Source organism: Alternaria triticimaculans (assembly GCF_023758025.1).
Source record: "Alternaria triticimaculans strain BMP 0046 chromosome Unknown scaffold_1, whole genome shotgun sequence".
NCBI lineage: Eukaryota > Fungi > Ascomycota > Dothideomycetes > Pleosporales > Pleosporaceae > Alternaria > Alternaria triticimaculans.
In genome coordinates, this window is record NW_026055958.1 from 245,269 (window position 1) to 261,377 (window position 16,109).

At 54.0% G+C, this 16,109-nt stretch overlaps 9 protein-coding genes across 9 annotated transcripts; 5 read left to right on the top strand and 4 right to left on the bottom strand.

The window, feature by feature from the left end:
* Window positions 1-59: 59 nt before the first annotated feature.
* On the bottom strand, window positions 60-3,478 carry J4E78_000075 (uncharacterized protein; the record flags this gene model as incomplete). The annotated part of the gene is made up of 3 exons (XM_049360741.1): window positions 60-1,473; window positions 2,069-2,810; window positions 2,857-3,478. 3 exons carry the CDS (start codon window positions 3,476-3,478, stop codon window positions 60-62), a joined length of 2,778 nt encoding a protein of 925 aa, XP_049226024.1.
* A 32-nt stretch (window positions 3,479-3,510) lies between these two features.
* Window positions 3,511-5,385, top strand: J4E78_000076 (uncharacterized protein; the record flags this gene model as incomplete). Its single annotated transcript, XM_049360742.1, has 1 exon — window positions 3,511-5,385. One exon carries the CDS (start codon window positions 3,511-3,513, stop codon window positions 5,383-5,385), a length of 1,875 nt encoding a protein of 624 aa, XP_049226025.1.
* A 242-nt stretch (window positions 5,386-5,627) lies between these two features.
* Window positions 5,628-6,434, bottom strand: J4E78_000077 (uncharacterized protein; the record flags this gene model as incomplete). The annotated part of the gene is made up of 1 exon (XM_049360743.1): window positions 5,628-6,434. The coding sequence occupies one exon, from the start codon at window positions 6,432-6,434 to the stop codon at window positions 5,628-5,630; it is 807 nt and encodes a 268-aa protein (XP_049226026.1).
* Window positions 6,435-6,688: 254 nt separating this feature from the next.
* On the top strand, window positions 6,689-7,371 carry J4E78_000078 (uncharacterized protein; the record flags this gene model as incomplete). Its single annotated transcript, XM_049360744.1, has 2 exons — window positions 6,689-6,773; window positions 6,830-7,371. The coding sequence occupies 2 exons, from the start codon at window positions 6,689-6,691 to the stop codon at window positions 7,369-7,371; spliced, it is 627 nt and encodes a 208-aa protein (XP_049226027.1).
* Window positions 7,372-7,610: 239 nt separating this feature from the next.
* On the top strand, window positions 7,611-8,759 carry J4E78_000079 (uncharacterized protein; the record flags this gene model as incomplete). Its single annotated transcript, XM_049360745.1, has 2 exons — window positions 7,611-7,635; window positions 7,723-8,759. 2 exons carry the CDS (start codon window positions 7,611-7,613, stop codon window positions 8,757-8,759), a joined length of 1,062 nt encoding a protein of 353 aa, XP_049226028.1.
* A 197-nt stretch (window positions 8,760-8,956) lies between these two features.
* On the bottom strand, window positions 8,957-10,612 carry J4E78_000080 (uncharacterized protein; the record flags this gene model as incomplete). Its single annotated transcript, XM_049360746.1, has 1 exon — window positions 8,957-10,612. One exon carries the CDS (start codon window positions 10,610-10,612, stop codon window positions 8,957-8,959), a length of 1,656 nt encoding a protein of 551 aa, XP_049226029.1.
* Window positions 10,613-10,917: 305 nt separating this feature from the next.
* On the top strand, window positions 10,918-12,363 carry J4E78_000081 (uncharacterized protein; the record flags this gene model as incomplete). Its single annotated transcript, XM_049360747.1, has 4 exons — window positions 10,918-10,954; window positions 11,001-11,059; window positions 11,109-11,565; window positions 11,615-12,363. 4 exons carry the CDS (start codon window positions 10,918-10,920, stop codon window positions 12,361-12,363), a joined length of 1,302 nt encoding a protein of 433 aa, XP_049226030.1.
* Window positions 12,364-13,703: 1,340 nt separating this feature from the next.
* Window positions 13,704-14,036, top strand: J4E78_000082 (uncharacterized protein; the record flags this gene model as incomplete). The annotated part of the gene is made up of 1 exon (XM_049360748.1): window positions 13,704-14,036. One exon carries the CDS (start codon window positions 13,704-13,706, stop codon window positions 14,034-14,036), a length of 333 nt encoding a protein of 110 aa, XP_049226031.1.
* Window positions 14,037-14,124: 88 nt separating this feature from the next.
* J4E78_000083 (uncharacterized protein) lies at window positions 14,125-15,012 on the bottom strand (the record flags this gene model as incomplete). The annotated part of the gene is made up of 2 exons (XM_049360749.1): window positions 14,125-14,549; window positions 14,616-15,012. The coding sequence occupies 2 exons, from the start codon at window positions 15,010-15,012 to the stop codon at window positions 14,125-14,127; spliced, it is 822 nt and encodes a 273-aa protein (XP_049226032.1).
* Between the last annotated feature and the right edge of the window lie 1,097 nt (window positions 15,013-16,109).

Consider the following 16,109-nt stretch of genomic DNA (forward strand, 5'->3'; position numbering starts at 1 on the left):
GAATGCACTGTAAACAATAACATGGCTTCATTGCGTTTCTCACATTCCTTACAATAGTCTCACCACGCGCCCTCTCTGGCTAGCACATCCCAGCCGACAAGTCGCCAAATCTCCTCTTTATACCAAGTCTCCACATCTTTGTCGTCAATTTCAGCCACATTTTGTAGGGAGCTCAGCCGCATGGCTGGCAACGGCTTCGTGAGAACGTCCAGAAACTCATCGTCCGTGTTATTTCCATACATACATGCAACGAGTGTTCGTTGCAAGCGATCTTTTGCAAGCGGACTTAGGCGCGCCCTGGTACTCGTGACGGGAGTTTTGGTGCTCAAAGTACGGACCGGACGATTTGACGTCTGGCTTGGACGAGCATTCTGGGGGTTCATATGGTTTGGAGCTAGCCCCATGGCGCGTTCAAGTATCAACACAAGAGCTTTGACTTCCAGGCGCGTTCCAAGGGCATCGGTATCTCGCCTTGTCTCTTCTGTCTCATCTCTCGGCTCGGTTGGCGGTAAGATGTTGCCATCGATGGACGTGCTGCGGTGCTGTCCAAATGTAAAGTAATACAATCTCTTGCCAACACGTTCGAACAAAACGAAAACGAAGCCATCGAAGATCTTCTGATGCACGGGATCCGTTTTCTCAAGGAATCCAAGGAGACTGATCAGCAAGTGGGCGACTGCTCTAGCCGGCGGCGACTCTTTGATAGTGGAAGGCGGCGTCTTGGTTTTCGTCTTCTTTGGCGAGGGCGGTTGCGACCAGAAATTTTGCGCTGTCCTTCGCGCCGAGGCCTCGATTGATTGCAATCCGGCGTTGAACATGTCTGCCACCCCGCAAACGATCAGACTTGTGAGACGTGCATCTGCGTTTGCCTCCATGAGTTTGTTGGTACCAACAAGTAAGGACATGAAAGCTCTTGCGCAGACGGATAAAGCGATGGCAAAGTCAGATTTGTCTCGGTCCAATGACATGGCTTCCAGTGTCCTCCGCCCTCGACGTGACAGTTGTTCGTAGTTCTGGGCGACTATGCATATGACTTTGCCGATACTCGAAGCAACTCTTACTAGATTGTGGCACAGTGTTTCGGCGTCCGGCTCTTCACTCCTGCATAGCGAGTGTGTAGTATACAAAGCTTCCGTGAGATTCGAGCCGTCTTTACCGAGCACATCCAGGAAGTCCATATCATTATCGATGGTCTCCTGGGCAGCAGCGGCCGGTTGTAGACACTGTTTCTGTGCTTGTATCGATGGCTTAGATCTCTTTGGCGATGCAGTCGGCGCCATCAGCATGCTTGTATCAACATCGGGGACAGGTCCGGAGAGGCCCGACAGTAGGTGATTTGATCGTTCGAGTTTGATGTTGATACCCCGAAGCCTGCCGCATTCGTCCTCGGCCTGTTGACATCGCTCCTTCCAGTAGGCGACCTGATCAACGTAGCATTCGGAATCGTCCCGTTCCCTCGGGTCTGGACCAGGCCTGATTTGAGCACGCAGTTGCAGGACGTAGTCTAACGACCGTTAGAAGGTGTGCATGATCTGGGCAGTCGGAAATTACCTCGTATTGGTATGTCCGCCGGCTTACTGCGAACGATGGCAAGGGCAAGCGCTATCTGTTGTTGGGACGGAAGAAAATTTGGAACGGAAGGTGCATTCTGCGTCATGATGGGCGTGAGTGCGGCACCTGGGACGAGTAAAGGAGATAAGCGTAGTTGAAGTGACGATTGGAGATCTGTTGATGGCGATTCCTGCGGTTGTCAAGAAAAACAGGCAAGGCATGTCCGGCAGAAGAAAGAAGGGTCGAGCTCCAAGCGCGCGTGTGTGAGGCAAGGAAGGAAGCATCCCCCCGGTACGTGAGGTTGGAAAGAGCGGCCACCATCAAAGGCAGCCACTGCGCAACATCCCACGCGGAAAGTCTGGGCTGGTAAACAATGCTACCACTTCATTGTCGCATTCAATGCTCTTGTTGTACATATCATGCTGACAACTCGAACTTGCAGCTGTCAGGTCATCGTATTGTACATATGGCTTACATGACTACATGCACTCACTACGTGCAACCTCATCCACCTCACCGCATGCGCTCAGTGCGCCTCTTGTAGGGCAGTGGCTCCACTCTCTTCCTCTTGAACTCTACAGCGATCTGATCCTTCAGACCATTACGCCCCATGACACCCTCCATGCTCTCGTCCCACTTCGTCCTGAACAGCGTAGCAGTGATTGCGCTCAACTTGTTCGAATCGGCAAAGCTACGAAGGTTGAATCCCATGCGCTTGGCCTTGTTGATCTTGGTGACGTCGAGCGGCTGGTTGTCATGCTGCTCGAATACAAAGATACCTAGGCGGTGGTAAGGCGCTCCTTTGTGGGCCCAGGGTGCTAACCAGGGTAGTGCGATCTTCTTGGCACTGAGATCCTCGGTCTTCTGGTCCTCTTGGGCGATACGCTGGAGTGGTATCGAAGTGCTGTTAGGCGAGATGGAGATGTTGGAGGCGATCAAGTGGCATCGGTAGGTGAAGCTGTCCTTCTCTGGAACTGGTACATCTGCGTCTACTACGACCACAGTGACGAGCTTCTCACCAGGTGTGAAGGTCTGAACATTGAGTCGAGGCATCTTTTCGCTAATGGCGGAGTCTACGAAGTCACCGGGCGCGACTGGCTTCCGTCCGAAGCCAAGATCGATGTCTGCAACCAAGTCGAGAGACGGGAGAAGATCGGGAATGATGGCAAGTTGCGTAACGCGTTGTTCGAGCACAAGACGCTTATACTGGCGCCATTTCCGGTCGGCAAGATAGCGGTATATGGGCTTGTTCATGTCACCTTCGCAAGTCAGTCAGGTTGAGAGAAAGCGGTTGGCACAACCTACCCTGTCCGTCCTCAAACTTTCGCTTCACAACAGGGTCGTTGATGTCGGCCAGGATGATCAGGTCATTCAGGTGCTTCCTCATGCTCCGCAGTCTGTGCTCCTTGGCTGCCGGGCCTCCACTGATGCTTGCGTCTTGCGCCATTAGGTTCTTTATCCGCTCCTGCTGAACCTTGATTTCCTTGATCTTCTCCTGCCTGTCTTCCAACAAGACCTTCCTCGCCTCCTGGAAACATTGGTACGGCAGCTGTTCGAATGGGACCTCGTCGGTCTTTTGCAGGGTCGACCGACGAAGGGTGGCACGGCGACGACGGGATCCAACGGGCTGGACATGTTCTCTCCGCAGCAATCGGCGCTCCTGCTTCTTGTTCTCCACCATCTGGGGGTCTAGCGTGCCCCATTTCTGCATGTATTCCGGAGTATCTTGGGAGCCGGCCTTTTGAGCAGCGCCTTCCGGAGGGTTCGACGGCGGTGGAGGGGGAGTCGCATTCGTGGGTTGTGTCTGCACCTCTTCACGGACGGCCGCCGAGGTGGAGAGGAGTCGGCGGGTGCCATTGGCGCTTGGTATTTGTCGCACGCATCTCAGACACGCGCTGAACTGGCGCAGGGTGGGTGTGGAGGCCATGGTGTTGATGGCGTCGACGATGTTCAAGAGCGATGGTGCCGCTGGAAAATGTGGTGATGACCACACTAGCGCTTTTCGTAGACCTCCGCCTCCAACTCCGACGACTGGAACAATTGCACCACGACGACCGGCATGGCTTCCACGAGGATATCCGCGCCCATGCGTGGCGCCACACACCAATTGAGAAGGCTGTCGGTGCGGCCAAATGCGCTGTGCACGCGCTGTGCCGTATGTTACCTCGCCGTCACTGTATGCGACATGCTAACGTCGTCAAGAAATCTCTATGCACGCCCACCACCCGCTCAATCACCACATCTGCGCCCTCTCAGGCGACACTAGCTTCTATAAGCACTCCCAGATCCGGATCCGGATATGTGCCCGTCAAACCTTTTGAAGAGCAGTCTGTGCTGGCGACCATCCACCGATTCCCCTCCCTCGAACCGCTCCGATTCGAACAATACCCTGCAAACCATCTCTACCTACCCACCCGACGAGACATATTACACCGCGCGGTCGTTTACGAGGGCGATAGTACACGGTTAGGTACGGCTTCTACCAAGACTAGGTATGAAGTCAGAGGTTCCCGCAGGAAGGTTAGACCGCAAAAGGGAACGGGTCGCGCTCGTCTGGGAGACAAGAAATCGCCCATGCTGAGGGGTGGAGGTGTCGCATTTGGTCCCAAGCCTCGCGACTTCGCAACCGAGCTGCCCAAGAAGATCTACGACCTCGCATGGCGGACAGCACTGTCATACCGGTTCCGAAAAGGCGAGCTGATCATTGTGGACAACGCAATGGAGATTGAGAGCCCGTCTGTGAGGTTACTAGGTGACACCCTCAAGTACCACGAGAAATTGCTGGGCAGGGGCAGGAGCTTGATGGTAACACTCGAAGAGCGACCCTTACTAGAGCAAGCATTAGCGGAGATGGATCGCGGCGAGCAAACACTCACATGGGAAGAAATCGACGTCAAGAACCTTCTCGAGCTGTCCCGCGTCATCATCGAGCGCGACGCCTTGCACAACATCCTCCTCTCCCACGAGGAAGACCTCACACACAAGGCTCTCCAGCCCTGGCACAAGAGCCTCATCCGAGCATCGCCACCCACGGAGCTTGAATCGACCATCGGCTGGGAAGAATTCCGCGAACTCTCACTCTCCGACCCCAAGGAAAAGGACACCATCCGCGCCGATATCTACGAGAACGTAGCAGGAACCCGCTACGCCTACGCCGAGTCCCTCCCCCAAGGACCCAAGCGCAACGAGCTTACCGTATCCGCCTACAATCTCCTGGCCGAAGCCAAAGAACTGCAATTCGCTGAAAGGACCGGCCATTCTTTCGCCGACTACCTCAACGACGCCAACACTGAATCCTTCCCTCGTCTGCAAATGTTGACCTACCAAATCAACACAAAGCAAGATCTCGCTGGGCCCGGCGGTACTCTGGAAACCTCGCCCGTAAAGTCTGAAGAACTCATGATCGAGGTCCGTGAGCTCGAAGTGCAGAAACATGAGGTAGAGTACGAGGCCGCACTGCTCGCAGCCCAAATCCACGAGCACCGCTCCGCAGCCTTACGCCTCGCCGGTAATGAAGCGAGCGCGGATGAGCAGCTTGAATTGGCTAGTGATCAGAGGACTTATGTCTCGGACGCTGAGCTGTTGATTCTGGAGGCTAAGCTTGAAGTAGCCAGGCAAAAGAACACTGTCGCTACGCTCAAACGCGATGTTGCTGGCCAGAAGAAGGCAAGGGAAGAGATCAGGGTGTGTGAGCAGGTGCTCGAGGCTAAGAGGGCGGAGGTAGCTGCCGAGACTGAGGAGCTCGAGGCTGTTGAGGATGATGTACCAGAGGTTGAGGTTCCGACTGAGGTTGAGACGAAGGCTGAGCCAGTCAAGGAGGAGAAGAGGATATGAGACTTTTCGTCGTGTTTACTGTACAGTGTATCTATAGATGTTCATGAATCGTTACACCACGTTTAGGTGGGTTGTGTTGTACAGTATACTACATGGCACGGAAAATGCTCACGTGCTCTCCCTTACCATCCCTTATTGCATCTTCAGCCCACAATCCCATCATCCGCGGCTCGGCATTTGCCTCGGGAGCACATGGCGAGGGTTTCCCTAGGTTTGCTTGTCCATCTCATCTCGACGTTCTCTCAAGCCGCCTCATCATCACCCTCCTTCTTCTCCACCTTCTTACCTTCATACACGACCGTCATAATGCCGCCAACCTCGCCCTCTCTCTTCGTCTCCCGAGCTCCCTTACAATCCGCCACCGCGTTCTCAATTGCCTTGAAAACCGCATTCGCTTCTTGCTCTGTCGCCTTCCTGCCATGCTTCTTCGGCCCGAGTGTGACCTCGACCTTGCGCCCCTCCTTCAGAAACTTCTTCATAGCCACCAGCCTGTGCTTCAGGTCGCCCGCCGCTATCGCCCAGTTCAGTTCTAGGGATTTTGTAGCGGGTCCTGTGCCCTGGCCCTTGGCTTGCCGTCGGAGCGTCTCGAGCTTCTTTTGATGTTGTGCGCGGAGATCGATTTTGGAGATGACGCGACATGTTGGTAGGCTGTTCGGGTCTAGGTTTCCATCTTCGTCGTATTTTCCTGGGGTCATTTGGACGAGGTGGTGTGTGACTTTGTTGAAACTTGTCAGCGCCTCGTCAAGTGGGACGTTGTTGTGGAAAACGCCCTCTTCGTCTACGAGGTTGATGATGTCGGCTTCGATGGCTTGGTCGATGACGTAGTAGTCGGAGATGGCATGGCGGCGTGTGTCTTTCGTGTACTTTATGCCGCGGGTGGAGGTTCGGCTCGTGAGACTAGGTGTGGACGAGGAGAGGGAGGTGGGAGACGATGTCGGCGCAAATGCTGGGGCGTAGAGAAGTGGGATGGATGTTGTGTTGCGTAGGTTTGGCGCGATGAAGACACGGTAGAGGGCCCGTGATGTGCCGGAGATGTGTGTTGGTGGCATCTTGAGCGATTGACGGCAAGTCGTAAGAATCAATTGAACGGGAGAGAAGTTTGACTTCGTTGCTGCAACATGCGATATTCAAGACCGAAGCTTCCCGAGATCGACGCTAGCAGGGGTCGAGTCGAATCGGAGCAGTGACGACCTCCGCAATCGTCCATGGTGACCATCTTCAGCCTGCTCACGTAGCAAACCACCATGATAGCGATAGAGACGACTTGTACATTCCTTGATCTCGCGCAACCTTACCTGCCGCCATGAGTAGTTTTCTGGCGGAATATTTGTCTGCACTCGATGCGCGTGACGCGAAAGAGAAGGCGCATAAGCAGTACATTAACGCCTGTATGTTATCTACCCACGCGGGACGCGCTACTACGAGAAGATGCTGATGTTCATAGATACCAGGCTCGCCGACAATACCGCGCAGTTGTCAACCCAGACATCCTCCGCGGAGGAGCCCTCACCCGCAGCCAGCGCATCTGCCAAAGCCATCCCGTCAAAGGGCAAAAGCGCAGCGACAACCGATGTATCCTCCCCGTCCGCTGTCGCGCAACTCCGTTCCGAACTTGCCATCACTCAGCGCACGCGCGGTGATCTCGAAACGCAACTGAGTAGTTTGACTGCTGAGCTCAGCGCCCTCAAAGCGTCAGACACACAACAGAAGCAGCGCATAGAACAACTTGAGAAGGCGCGAACAGCACTGGAAAGGCGGGGCAAGGACAGAGCGGAGGAGCTCAAGGGCAAGGGGAGACTTGTCGAGGAGGTACACGATGAGATGGTTGCGCTGAACCTGCAACTCAACATGGCGGAGCAGGAAAAGGAGAAACTGCGCAAGGAGAATGAGGAGTTGACGAAGCGGTGGGTCAAGAAGATGGAGGATGAGGCACGGAGGATGAATGAGAAGTCGGGGTGGGAAGATCAGTCGCGGCGGAAGAAGTAGCGATGATGGACCACCCTGGCGTCACTCTTATTCTATTTTGTTGGCCCTAGGCGATATGAATCTCAGCGTTTAGCGCAATAGACTGTTTTCACCTCATCTCACCCTCGTGTAGACTGCCCGCTTGCTCGCTGATGCCTTGTATCTCTTGGCGCTAGAGCTCCCCGCCGCAAGCATACAGCTCCCTCGCCTCCCCACCAAAACACCAATCTCACTCAAACAAACCTACGCTGTCTTCAACCATGGGGACCGCATTGAAGACCTGGGGTAAGATTAATTCTGCTATTGTCAGAACATAGCCATCCTTGAACTTGGATACCCCGCATACCATCGCATGGCTAACAAACATGCCAGAGCTCGAGAACTCCGTCAAGCTCGTCGACCCCAGCAAAGACGCCCTCTACAACTACTCAGCCTCCGCACAGAAAGCCATCAACGACGCGCACCCATGGCGAACCGACCCCAACTACTTCACCTCCGTCCGCATCTCGGCCATCGCCCTCCTCAAGATGGTCATGCACGCGCGCTCGGGCGGCTCAATCGAAGTCATGGGCCTAATGCTAGGCAAGATTGAAGCACACACATTCGTCGTCACGGACGCATTCCGGTTACCAGTCGAAGGAACAGAGACACGAGTCAACGCACAAGACGAGGCAAACGAGTACATGGTAGAGTTCCTGCAGCGCGCACGAGAACAAGGCCAGATGGAGAACGCCGTCGGCTGGTACCACTCACATCCCGGCTACGGCTGCTGGCTCTCCGGTATCGACGTCAACACACAGAAGACGCAGCAAATGTTCCAAGACCCCTTCTGCGCCATCGTCATCGACCCCGACCGAACCGTCTCCGCGGGTAAAGTCGAAATCGGCGCCTTCCGCACATACTCCACAGAGTACGTTGAGAATCAAGCGAAAGCGGGTGGCGGCTCCAAGAACGTGAGCGGTGCAGAGAGCGACGGCTTCGAGACTATTCCGCTCGGGAAGATTGAGGATTTCGGTGCGCATGCCAATCACTACTATTCGCTGGAAGTCTCGCACTACAAGTCCTCGCTCGACGCCAAACTGCTAGAAGCGCTATGGAACAAGTACTGGGTACAAACACTCTCCTCATCGCCCCTCATCTCCAACCGCGACTACGGCACCAAGCAGATCTCCGACCTCGCCCGCAAAATGCAGCAGGAAAACAACGCCAGCAAGCGCTTCAAGGGCGGAGCGGGATACGCGACGAACAACGAGAGCAAGAACCAGTTGACCAAGCTGGGTGCGGCTGGAAGTAAGATTGCTCGTGAAGAGGACATGGGACTGCTAGCGGCGAAGGTCAAGGATAAGGTGTTTGGTCTTGCGGATGGCGGGGAGGTTAAGAGCCAGGAGGTTGAGATGGAGACTTCCTAGATATGACAGCGTGGTCAACTGTGGAAAACATGGCATGGCAAGGCGTTCAAGGGCGTAAATGAATAGATCAGGGTGGGATGATATCACGAATTGAAGTCAATGAGTTCATCGTAGCAATGCAAGGGAATCAACTAACACGTATAGTCATGTCTCGTTTCTTATAAACTATTGTTACATTTGCGCAATTACACACCCTTCTAATTGACCAACAACCCCAGTCTCTTCAGCGTCTCCGTCCTACCCAGGATAACAAAAATATCATACAACCGCATACCCTGCTCCTGCCCCGTAACCGTCTTCCTCAAATAATGATACACATCTTTCGCTCCCTTCTTGCCCTCAGGCCTCCCATCAATCATCTCATGCACCTTTTGCATCAGGTTCTCCTTATTCCAATCCTTCTCCTCAATCTGCGCTAACATCTGTGCGCGCATGGGTATGTCGGAAGTCGTCGACATGGGCGGCTGCTTATCAAATGGTCGAAGGGGAGTAAAGAAGAAGGAATTGCGGTACAGGAATTCGTTTGCGTTGGTGTAGTTTTCTGCGTCGGCGGTTATGATGGATCGGATGTAGTCGTCGGGGAAGGGGCTTCCGATTATGGACTTCCAGTCTTGATAAGGCGAGTCGGGTGAGGTGAGTAGGCGGGAGACGTTGCGGACCATTTCTTCGAGGGCGGGGCCGCCGGTCGAGGCGCGTTGCAGGGCGTGTTTGCGTTGGAGGAATTGCATTTTGCCGAATGTGACGGTGGTGTTGCCTTTTGTGAATTTGAGGCTGAAGTTATCAATCAGTGTCTTCAGGTCCATGACATCGCTCTTTTCCTTGTGGCTCCATCCGAGTAGCGCGGCGAAGTTTGTGAGGGTCTCGGGGAAGATTTCCATCTCTTTGAAGGCGGTGATGTCGGTGTCGAAGTTTCGCTTGCTGAGCTTGTTGCCGTTTTCGTCGACGAGGAGGCCGACGTGCGCGAACTCTGGGGGTGTCCACCCGAAGGCTTGGTACATGGCGATGTGCTTTGGCGTGCTGGGCATCCATTCGCTTCCTCGAATGACGTGCGTGATCTTCATGAGGTGGTCGTCTACTACGTTCGCGAGATGGTATGTAGGGAGGCCGTCGGACTTTAGAAGAATCGGGTCTTCGTACGCGGATTCGGTGACATGGCCGCGTCGCTTGAGAGGCCTGAAGGTGCCATAGATGCGGTCTTTGTATGTCGGGTACTGGTCTGGGACTTTGAGACGTATAGTGTGCGCTTCGCCCTTGTGCGCTCTTTCGTCACTCTCTTCCTTGGATATCGCGGGCGGGGCGCATGTGCGGTCGTAGTCGGTTGCGATGCCGAGCTTGTGTCTGTGTTCCGCCAACGCGTTCAAGCGCTCAGAGGAACAGAAACAGCGGTATGCATGGCCTGATTCCAGCAGTTGATGCGCATATTCCCTGTATATCGCGCTCCTCTCTGATTGCTTATACGGTCCATACGGACCTCCAACCTCTGGCCCTTCATCCCATTGCAGTCCTGCCCATCGTAGATCGTCGAACAGTCGCTGCTCGGCGTCGGGTATTGTGCGTTTCTGATCTGTGTCTTCTATCCGGAGTAGGAATTGACCGCCTGTCCGTTTCGCGAGGAGGTAATTGAACAGCGCCGTCCGGAGCGATCCAAGATGGAGGTAGCCGGTTGGTGAAGGCGCAAAACGCGTCCGTGCGGGAGATGTTGGTACGGCGGCCTTTGCATCGGCTTTAGCAGTGTTTTCTTTGATGTGGTAGGTGTTCGAAGAGATCGGACGTCGCGAGGCGCGTGAAAGGCGAATTAGACACGATCGGCACGTGTACTGCGACAGTTGTGGGCGGAGTAAGGAAAACGACATGGCGGTGTTGATGCGACGCAAAGGGTTCGAGTTCGCGGGTGAAAATGACGTGCAGGGATTCGACGTTAGTGGGGGCGGCGCCTGCTAACAATTTGGCCCGCATTACCTGCCTGCGATCGACAAATCTGGAGAAACTTTGTTGCCTTCACTCCCACTGGACGAGGCCCTTTACGTCGCTGTATCTCGCTTTATTCTTGTACATACTTTGGACCAGTTTGTCTGCTCCCCAATCACCCACGCCCAACCCAACAACAACACAAAAGTTTGTACCTCCAGTCTACTACGACACGACTCTCACTAACACGATGCCACCTCCAGTGGATGAAGAAATCGACCTCTACGGTACGTATATTGGTCTGTATACTCGAGACATTACTGACGCGAACAGAGGTCCTCGAGATCGAGAAGGGCGCGAGCAAGATCGAGATTAAGAAGGCATACCACAAGGTTCGTGAGCAACAACAACGCAAGGGCGACCCCGTTCTGACCCGGATAGGCTGCGCTAGCACATCACCCCGACAAGGTCGCAGAAGATGACCGCGCAGAGGCCGAGACCCGCTTCAAGGCCGCGAAACAAGCCTACGAGATCCTCTCCGACGATGACAAGCGACACATGTACGACACCCACGGCATGGCTGCCTTCGACCCGTCCCGAGGCGGTATGGGCGGCGAAGGCCCGGACATCGACGACATCTTTGCGCAAATGTTCGGCGGAATGGGTGGATTTGGCGGAATGCCTGGAATGGGCGGCATGGGAGGCATGCCCGGTGGACGAAACGTGCCACGGAAAGGACGGTCGGTAGAGCAGGAGTACGAGGTCAGCCTGGAGGAGCTGTACAAGGGCAAGACGACCAAGTTCTCCAGCACCAAGAACATCATCTGCAACATGTGCAAGGGCAGCGGAGGAAAGCAGGGCGCCAAGAGCAACTCTTGTGCCGTCTGTAACGGACGCGGTACGTCGCTCTTTCATCTCGCATCATCCAGACATACTAACTCTCCCAGGTGCCAAGCAAGTCCTCCGCCAGGTCGGCCCCGGGCTCGTCACCCAAGAGACCGTTCCTTGCGGCAACTGCTCAGGCTCTGGCCAGGTCATTCCCGAGAAGCATCGCTGTAAGAAGTGCAAAGGAAAGAAGGTCGTGGAAACCAGGAACGTTCTCGAGCTTTACATTCCCCGTGGTGCGCGACAGGGCGAGCGCATAGTGCTTGCAGGAGAAGCAGATCAAGTACCCGATCAGGAGCCAGGCGACATCATCTTCACGCTTACAGAGACGCCACACGACGTCTTCGAGCGCGCAGGCGCAGATCTGAGGGCTGAGTTGAAGGTCAGCTTGGTGGAAGCATTAACAGGCTTCAACCGAGTAGTCATCACCCATCTCGACGGACGGGGTCTCAAGCTCAACGTACAACAACCAGACGGCAACGTCCTGAGACCAGGACAAATCCTCAAGATTGAAGGCGAGGGTATGCCTATCAAGCGCAGCGACGCTCGTGGTGATCTCTACCTAGTAGTCGACGTTGAATTCCCCGAGGACGGATGGCTGAAGAACGACGCTGCGGTACAGAAGCTCCGAGATGCGCTACCAAAAGACGACAAGCCGGAAGAAAAGCACGAAGAGGTTGAAGAGGTCGACGTCGAATGGGACGCCGACATGGAGGACTACGGCGCTGGCAGCGGAGACCCACGCGCAGGTGGCGCTGAGTGGGAAGACGATGATGAAGAGGCAGAAGGTCCTCAATGCGCGACACAGTAGAGAGTCGCATGGTATGATTGACGAATGCATGTCTTGGCGTTGGGAGGGCGACGTTCATTCCGTATTTATACACGCGCGGAGCCGTCGCTGGTATAGATTGGCTTGCATGGCTTCTAGGGCTTATTCATTTTTCTACGGCATCATAATGCGTAAGTATAAAAAGACCTTTTCAAGGCTGCTTTCATCCATTCGCTTTTGCACAGTTACATGCCACGGGTTATGTAGCGATATGCGATTGGAGAGCGATTCGGTCTTCGCAGTACACTGCCATGGCATTGCGCAAGTATGCTATTGCCGTTGCCTCGTTGTAGGTTCTATCCCTTGTCTCGCCAATTCATAATCAGAATGGACTCTCTTTTCTAATATGTTCGTCTCAGATCTAGTAAGACTTTTTTGCCTACAAGCAGTTCCAAGATCGAGCGCGTTTGATACACTTGTCGACACCAACCGTGCTGCAGTTATCACTCGTTGACAGTATTGGGTATTTGGAGCAGAGCGAAACATTACCAAGTCCCAGTCTGAGTTAAAAGTCAGAAAGTCGGTTGAGTTTTATGTCCTTTAGTGTAGGCAAGTACGACCATGGACTGCGGAAACGTAGCAGTAAGTACTTCGGTTACATTTGCAGCATCCATGTCCACTAATTCCAGGGCGTCATGCTCGTATATTCCATGGTCACTGTCAGCAGTACACAGGTCCTGCAACGCCACAAGCCATGCGTGGATGCCAATTTAGGACACGCACATATAAGCCTCGCGCATTCCCATTGGTCCGCTCGCAAAATCACGTGCAGAGTGGGTCTTCTCCTTGGAAACGACTAAGTCGGGTGGGTCGCTTGCGCACCGTTGACCAACCAGCGTCCGATGCGGAAGGGCGCTATGTCGGAAGAGGTAATGTACGAATGTATGGCCTGTGCGCACGTATGATAACGGCAATAGAGGATGAAGGGATGATGGCAAAGCAGTGGCTTGGTGGAGTCGACTGTTTTGGAACGGGGCGACGCGTCTGTTGTTTAAGTGCTGCTGCCTACTGCTCATTTTTGTTCTTTCACTCTCATTCACTCACTCACTCACTTACTCACTGCCAAACCTTGGAACACCCCGAGGTCATACTGGACGGCACTTCTTCTGTTTTTCGTCAGCGTCTTCAGCGAAACAAGCATAGCCATCTAGAGGCACTATACGTCCTCGCTCCGCCGTTTCTACTGCCTGCGTTTGGTTCCTTCACCGTTACACACATCTCGATCCCATCCAGAGTGGCAGAGATCAAAACCCTACCCGGCATTTATTGTATCCACACCCTCATCAAAGCCTCGAGCAACCACGTCCATCATCACCCAAGCCATGGCATCCCCAGTCACAACAGCAATCGTCCTCTTCACGATCCTCCATACCGCAACCGCATCTCCCCTCACGAAGCGCGACGCCGGCTACGCGATCCCCGAGGGCGCCATCATTCTACTCATCCTATTCGGCGCCGGCCTGCTCGTCTGCATGGGCTACGCCATCCACAAGACCTTTGGATTCAGAAGAAACCCTAATGAGTTCAGACACATGAGTGTGGAACAACAAGAGTACATGGCCGAGGTACGGGTCAGGAACATGCAAGGCTTGATGGCGGAGGGAGCGAAGAGTCAAAGGGGTGGTCCCAGGAGGGGGGAGGTGGTCTATGATTAGAAGACGAGACACTGCAAGGTCAGAGAGTTGGAGGCAGGTTGGTGTGAAGATGCGTGAGCATGCATTGGGTATCATATGTTCGGACTGCCTATCTCTCTTCCGCGTACACCGGCGGCCTTTCTCCCCTCTCGTACTTCGGCACAGGGTCTCTGTCTTCCACATTGCGTTCATCTTGTACTACGTCTCCGAAGAAGACATCTGCGACGTCAACCCATAGAATCACTCGCTTCATGCCTGTTCTTACACATTTTTCCACTTTGCCCATTCTACCTTCGTTTTTGCCAATCGCGCTGTTTACCGCATGGACAAGAACTTCCTTTCTGATCTCTTCGTAGTCGTGGAATTCCAAGACGACTTGGTCTGCGTACGTGATGTCGGGGTTCGACCATGATGGGAGAGGTGCATTTGGTGTGTACCTAATGGCGAAGAGATGGCGTGTGTATGTGGTGATGATGGTAGGCGGAGATCCTGGTGATGTGTTCTGCCGAATTGGTGTTGCTGTGTACCTGGCTTCTTGTAGTTTGTTAGTATTACTCGTCATGTCATATGACGGTATTGGGGTTCAAAGTGCAGACTAACCAAATGAAGCCACGCCATCGATGACATCCTGTACCAAATCACCTGCCTTCTTCACCCTGGCATCTTGCGGTCCAAAGCCGCCATCCGCCATCGATGTTTCGATTTCAATGCCACGGGGTTCTCTTCGTTGCCTTCGTTTTCTGCGGACGGCTTCGGTTGCCCATATTTCCATCAGCTTCGTCCTCCGGCTTCCACCGCGGTCCTTGCGGTTACTGTGTTCGACATCCTCGCGCGCTCGAATCTCAGTGATGTATGCCGAGTCTGCGGGGTGGTGATCGACACGGTATCCCCATGCAGCGAAATCACGGGCTATGAAAGGTACAGTCGTCAAGAAAGGGCGAGTATGTTGTGTAGTGTGGATAAGGTAAACCTTTGCGCCTTGAGATACGGTCGACATGTTTGATATGAGTTTGAGATAATGATTGCAATGTCTTTATCGGAGCGAGCGTCTTTATAGAAAGCTGGACAATGGATGAAGACTTTAGAAGAGGCCGAAAAAATCTATTTTGTTTCATACGCTCACACACAGACAGCGTGTTTGACATGCGTACGACACCACTGCAAGCAGTGCGGCCGGCATGTCCAGGCGGCATGGTCAGAGCGTTCGGTGAAGTGAGGCGTTTCAGCACAGCGCTGGACTTATCTTTGGGCTCTCAAACGGCCATCACGACGTAGCTGAACACGCAACGGCCGCTGCTGGGTGCGCGCGCCACGATAGAAGCCCAAATTGGAGGTTGGCTGAGTGCACGATAGCACATTAACCAAATGTCGGTCTGGCATAGCAACAGTGCTGAAATGGCGTGTTGTCAGAGAGGCGAATAGGAGAGGAAGCTGCCCAGCTGCCATGTGTTAGACGTTACTGCGCGCGCTAAACCTTCAGCTTCCTCCAGGGCTGCAGGGTACCCATGGCGCTTCTGTTCTTCCAACGACGAATCCGGAGATGGCTCCTCAGCCTCCTTCCCCGCGTCTACCAAATCGAGGTGCGACAACCAGTCAGCCACGATCGTCGTCGTGTCGCGACTACTGCATCTTTCAGCGTGCGTGTAACACAACGACCTTTTCTGGGACTGCGAAAGTTACCGACTCTGGGATTGCGAAAGTTACCGGTTCTAGAGTGTTGGCGTGGAATTTGGAATGCCACGCCATTTAGGGCTGTTAGATCATTAGCACCGCACGGACTCGCCTGGCATCCTTGACATCCTCTTGAATCGTTGCATCACATTTCAACTTGCCAGGGAAGAGGCTGTCACGATAGGGCTGTCATGTTTCCCTGTTCGACCTGGATATGGGGCGACCTCAACTCAATGGCACGACAACATTCACGTCTAATGTGCAGAAGTTTATTCGCACGCGCCCAACGGCTACTACGTCCAGCGCAGTGTTTCGGCGCATTCACGCTCTCCTAGATTGACACGACCCATGATCTCCGATGCCTTCACATTGCTCATTACACGCAACCTCTCTTCACAGAATTCACACATCATGTTTGCTGCC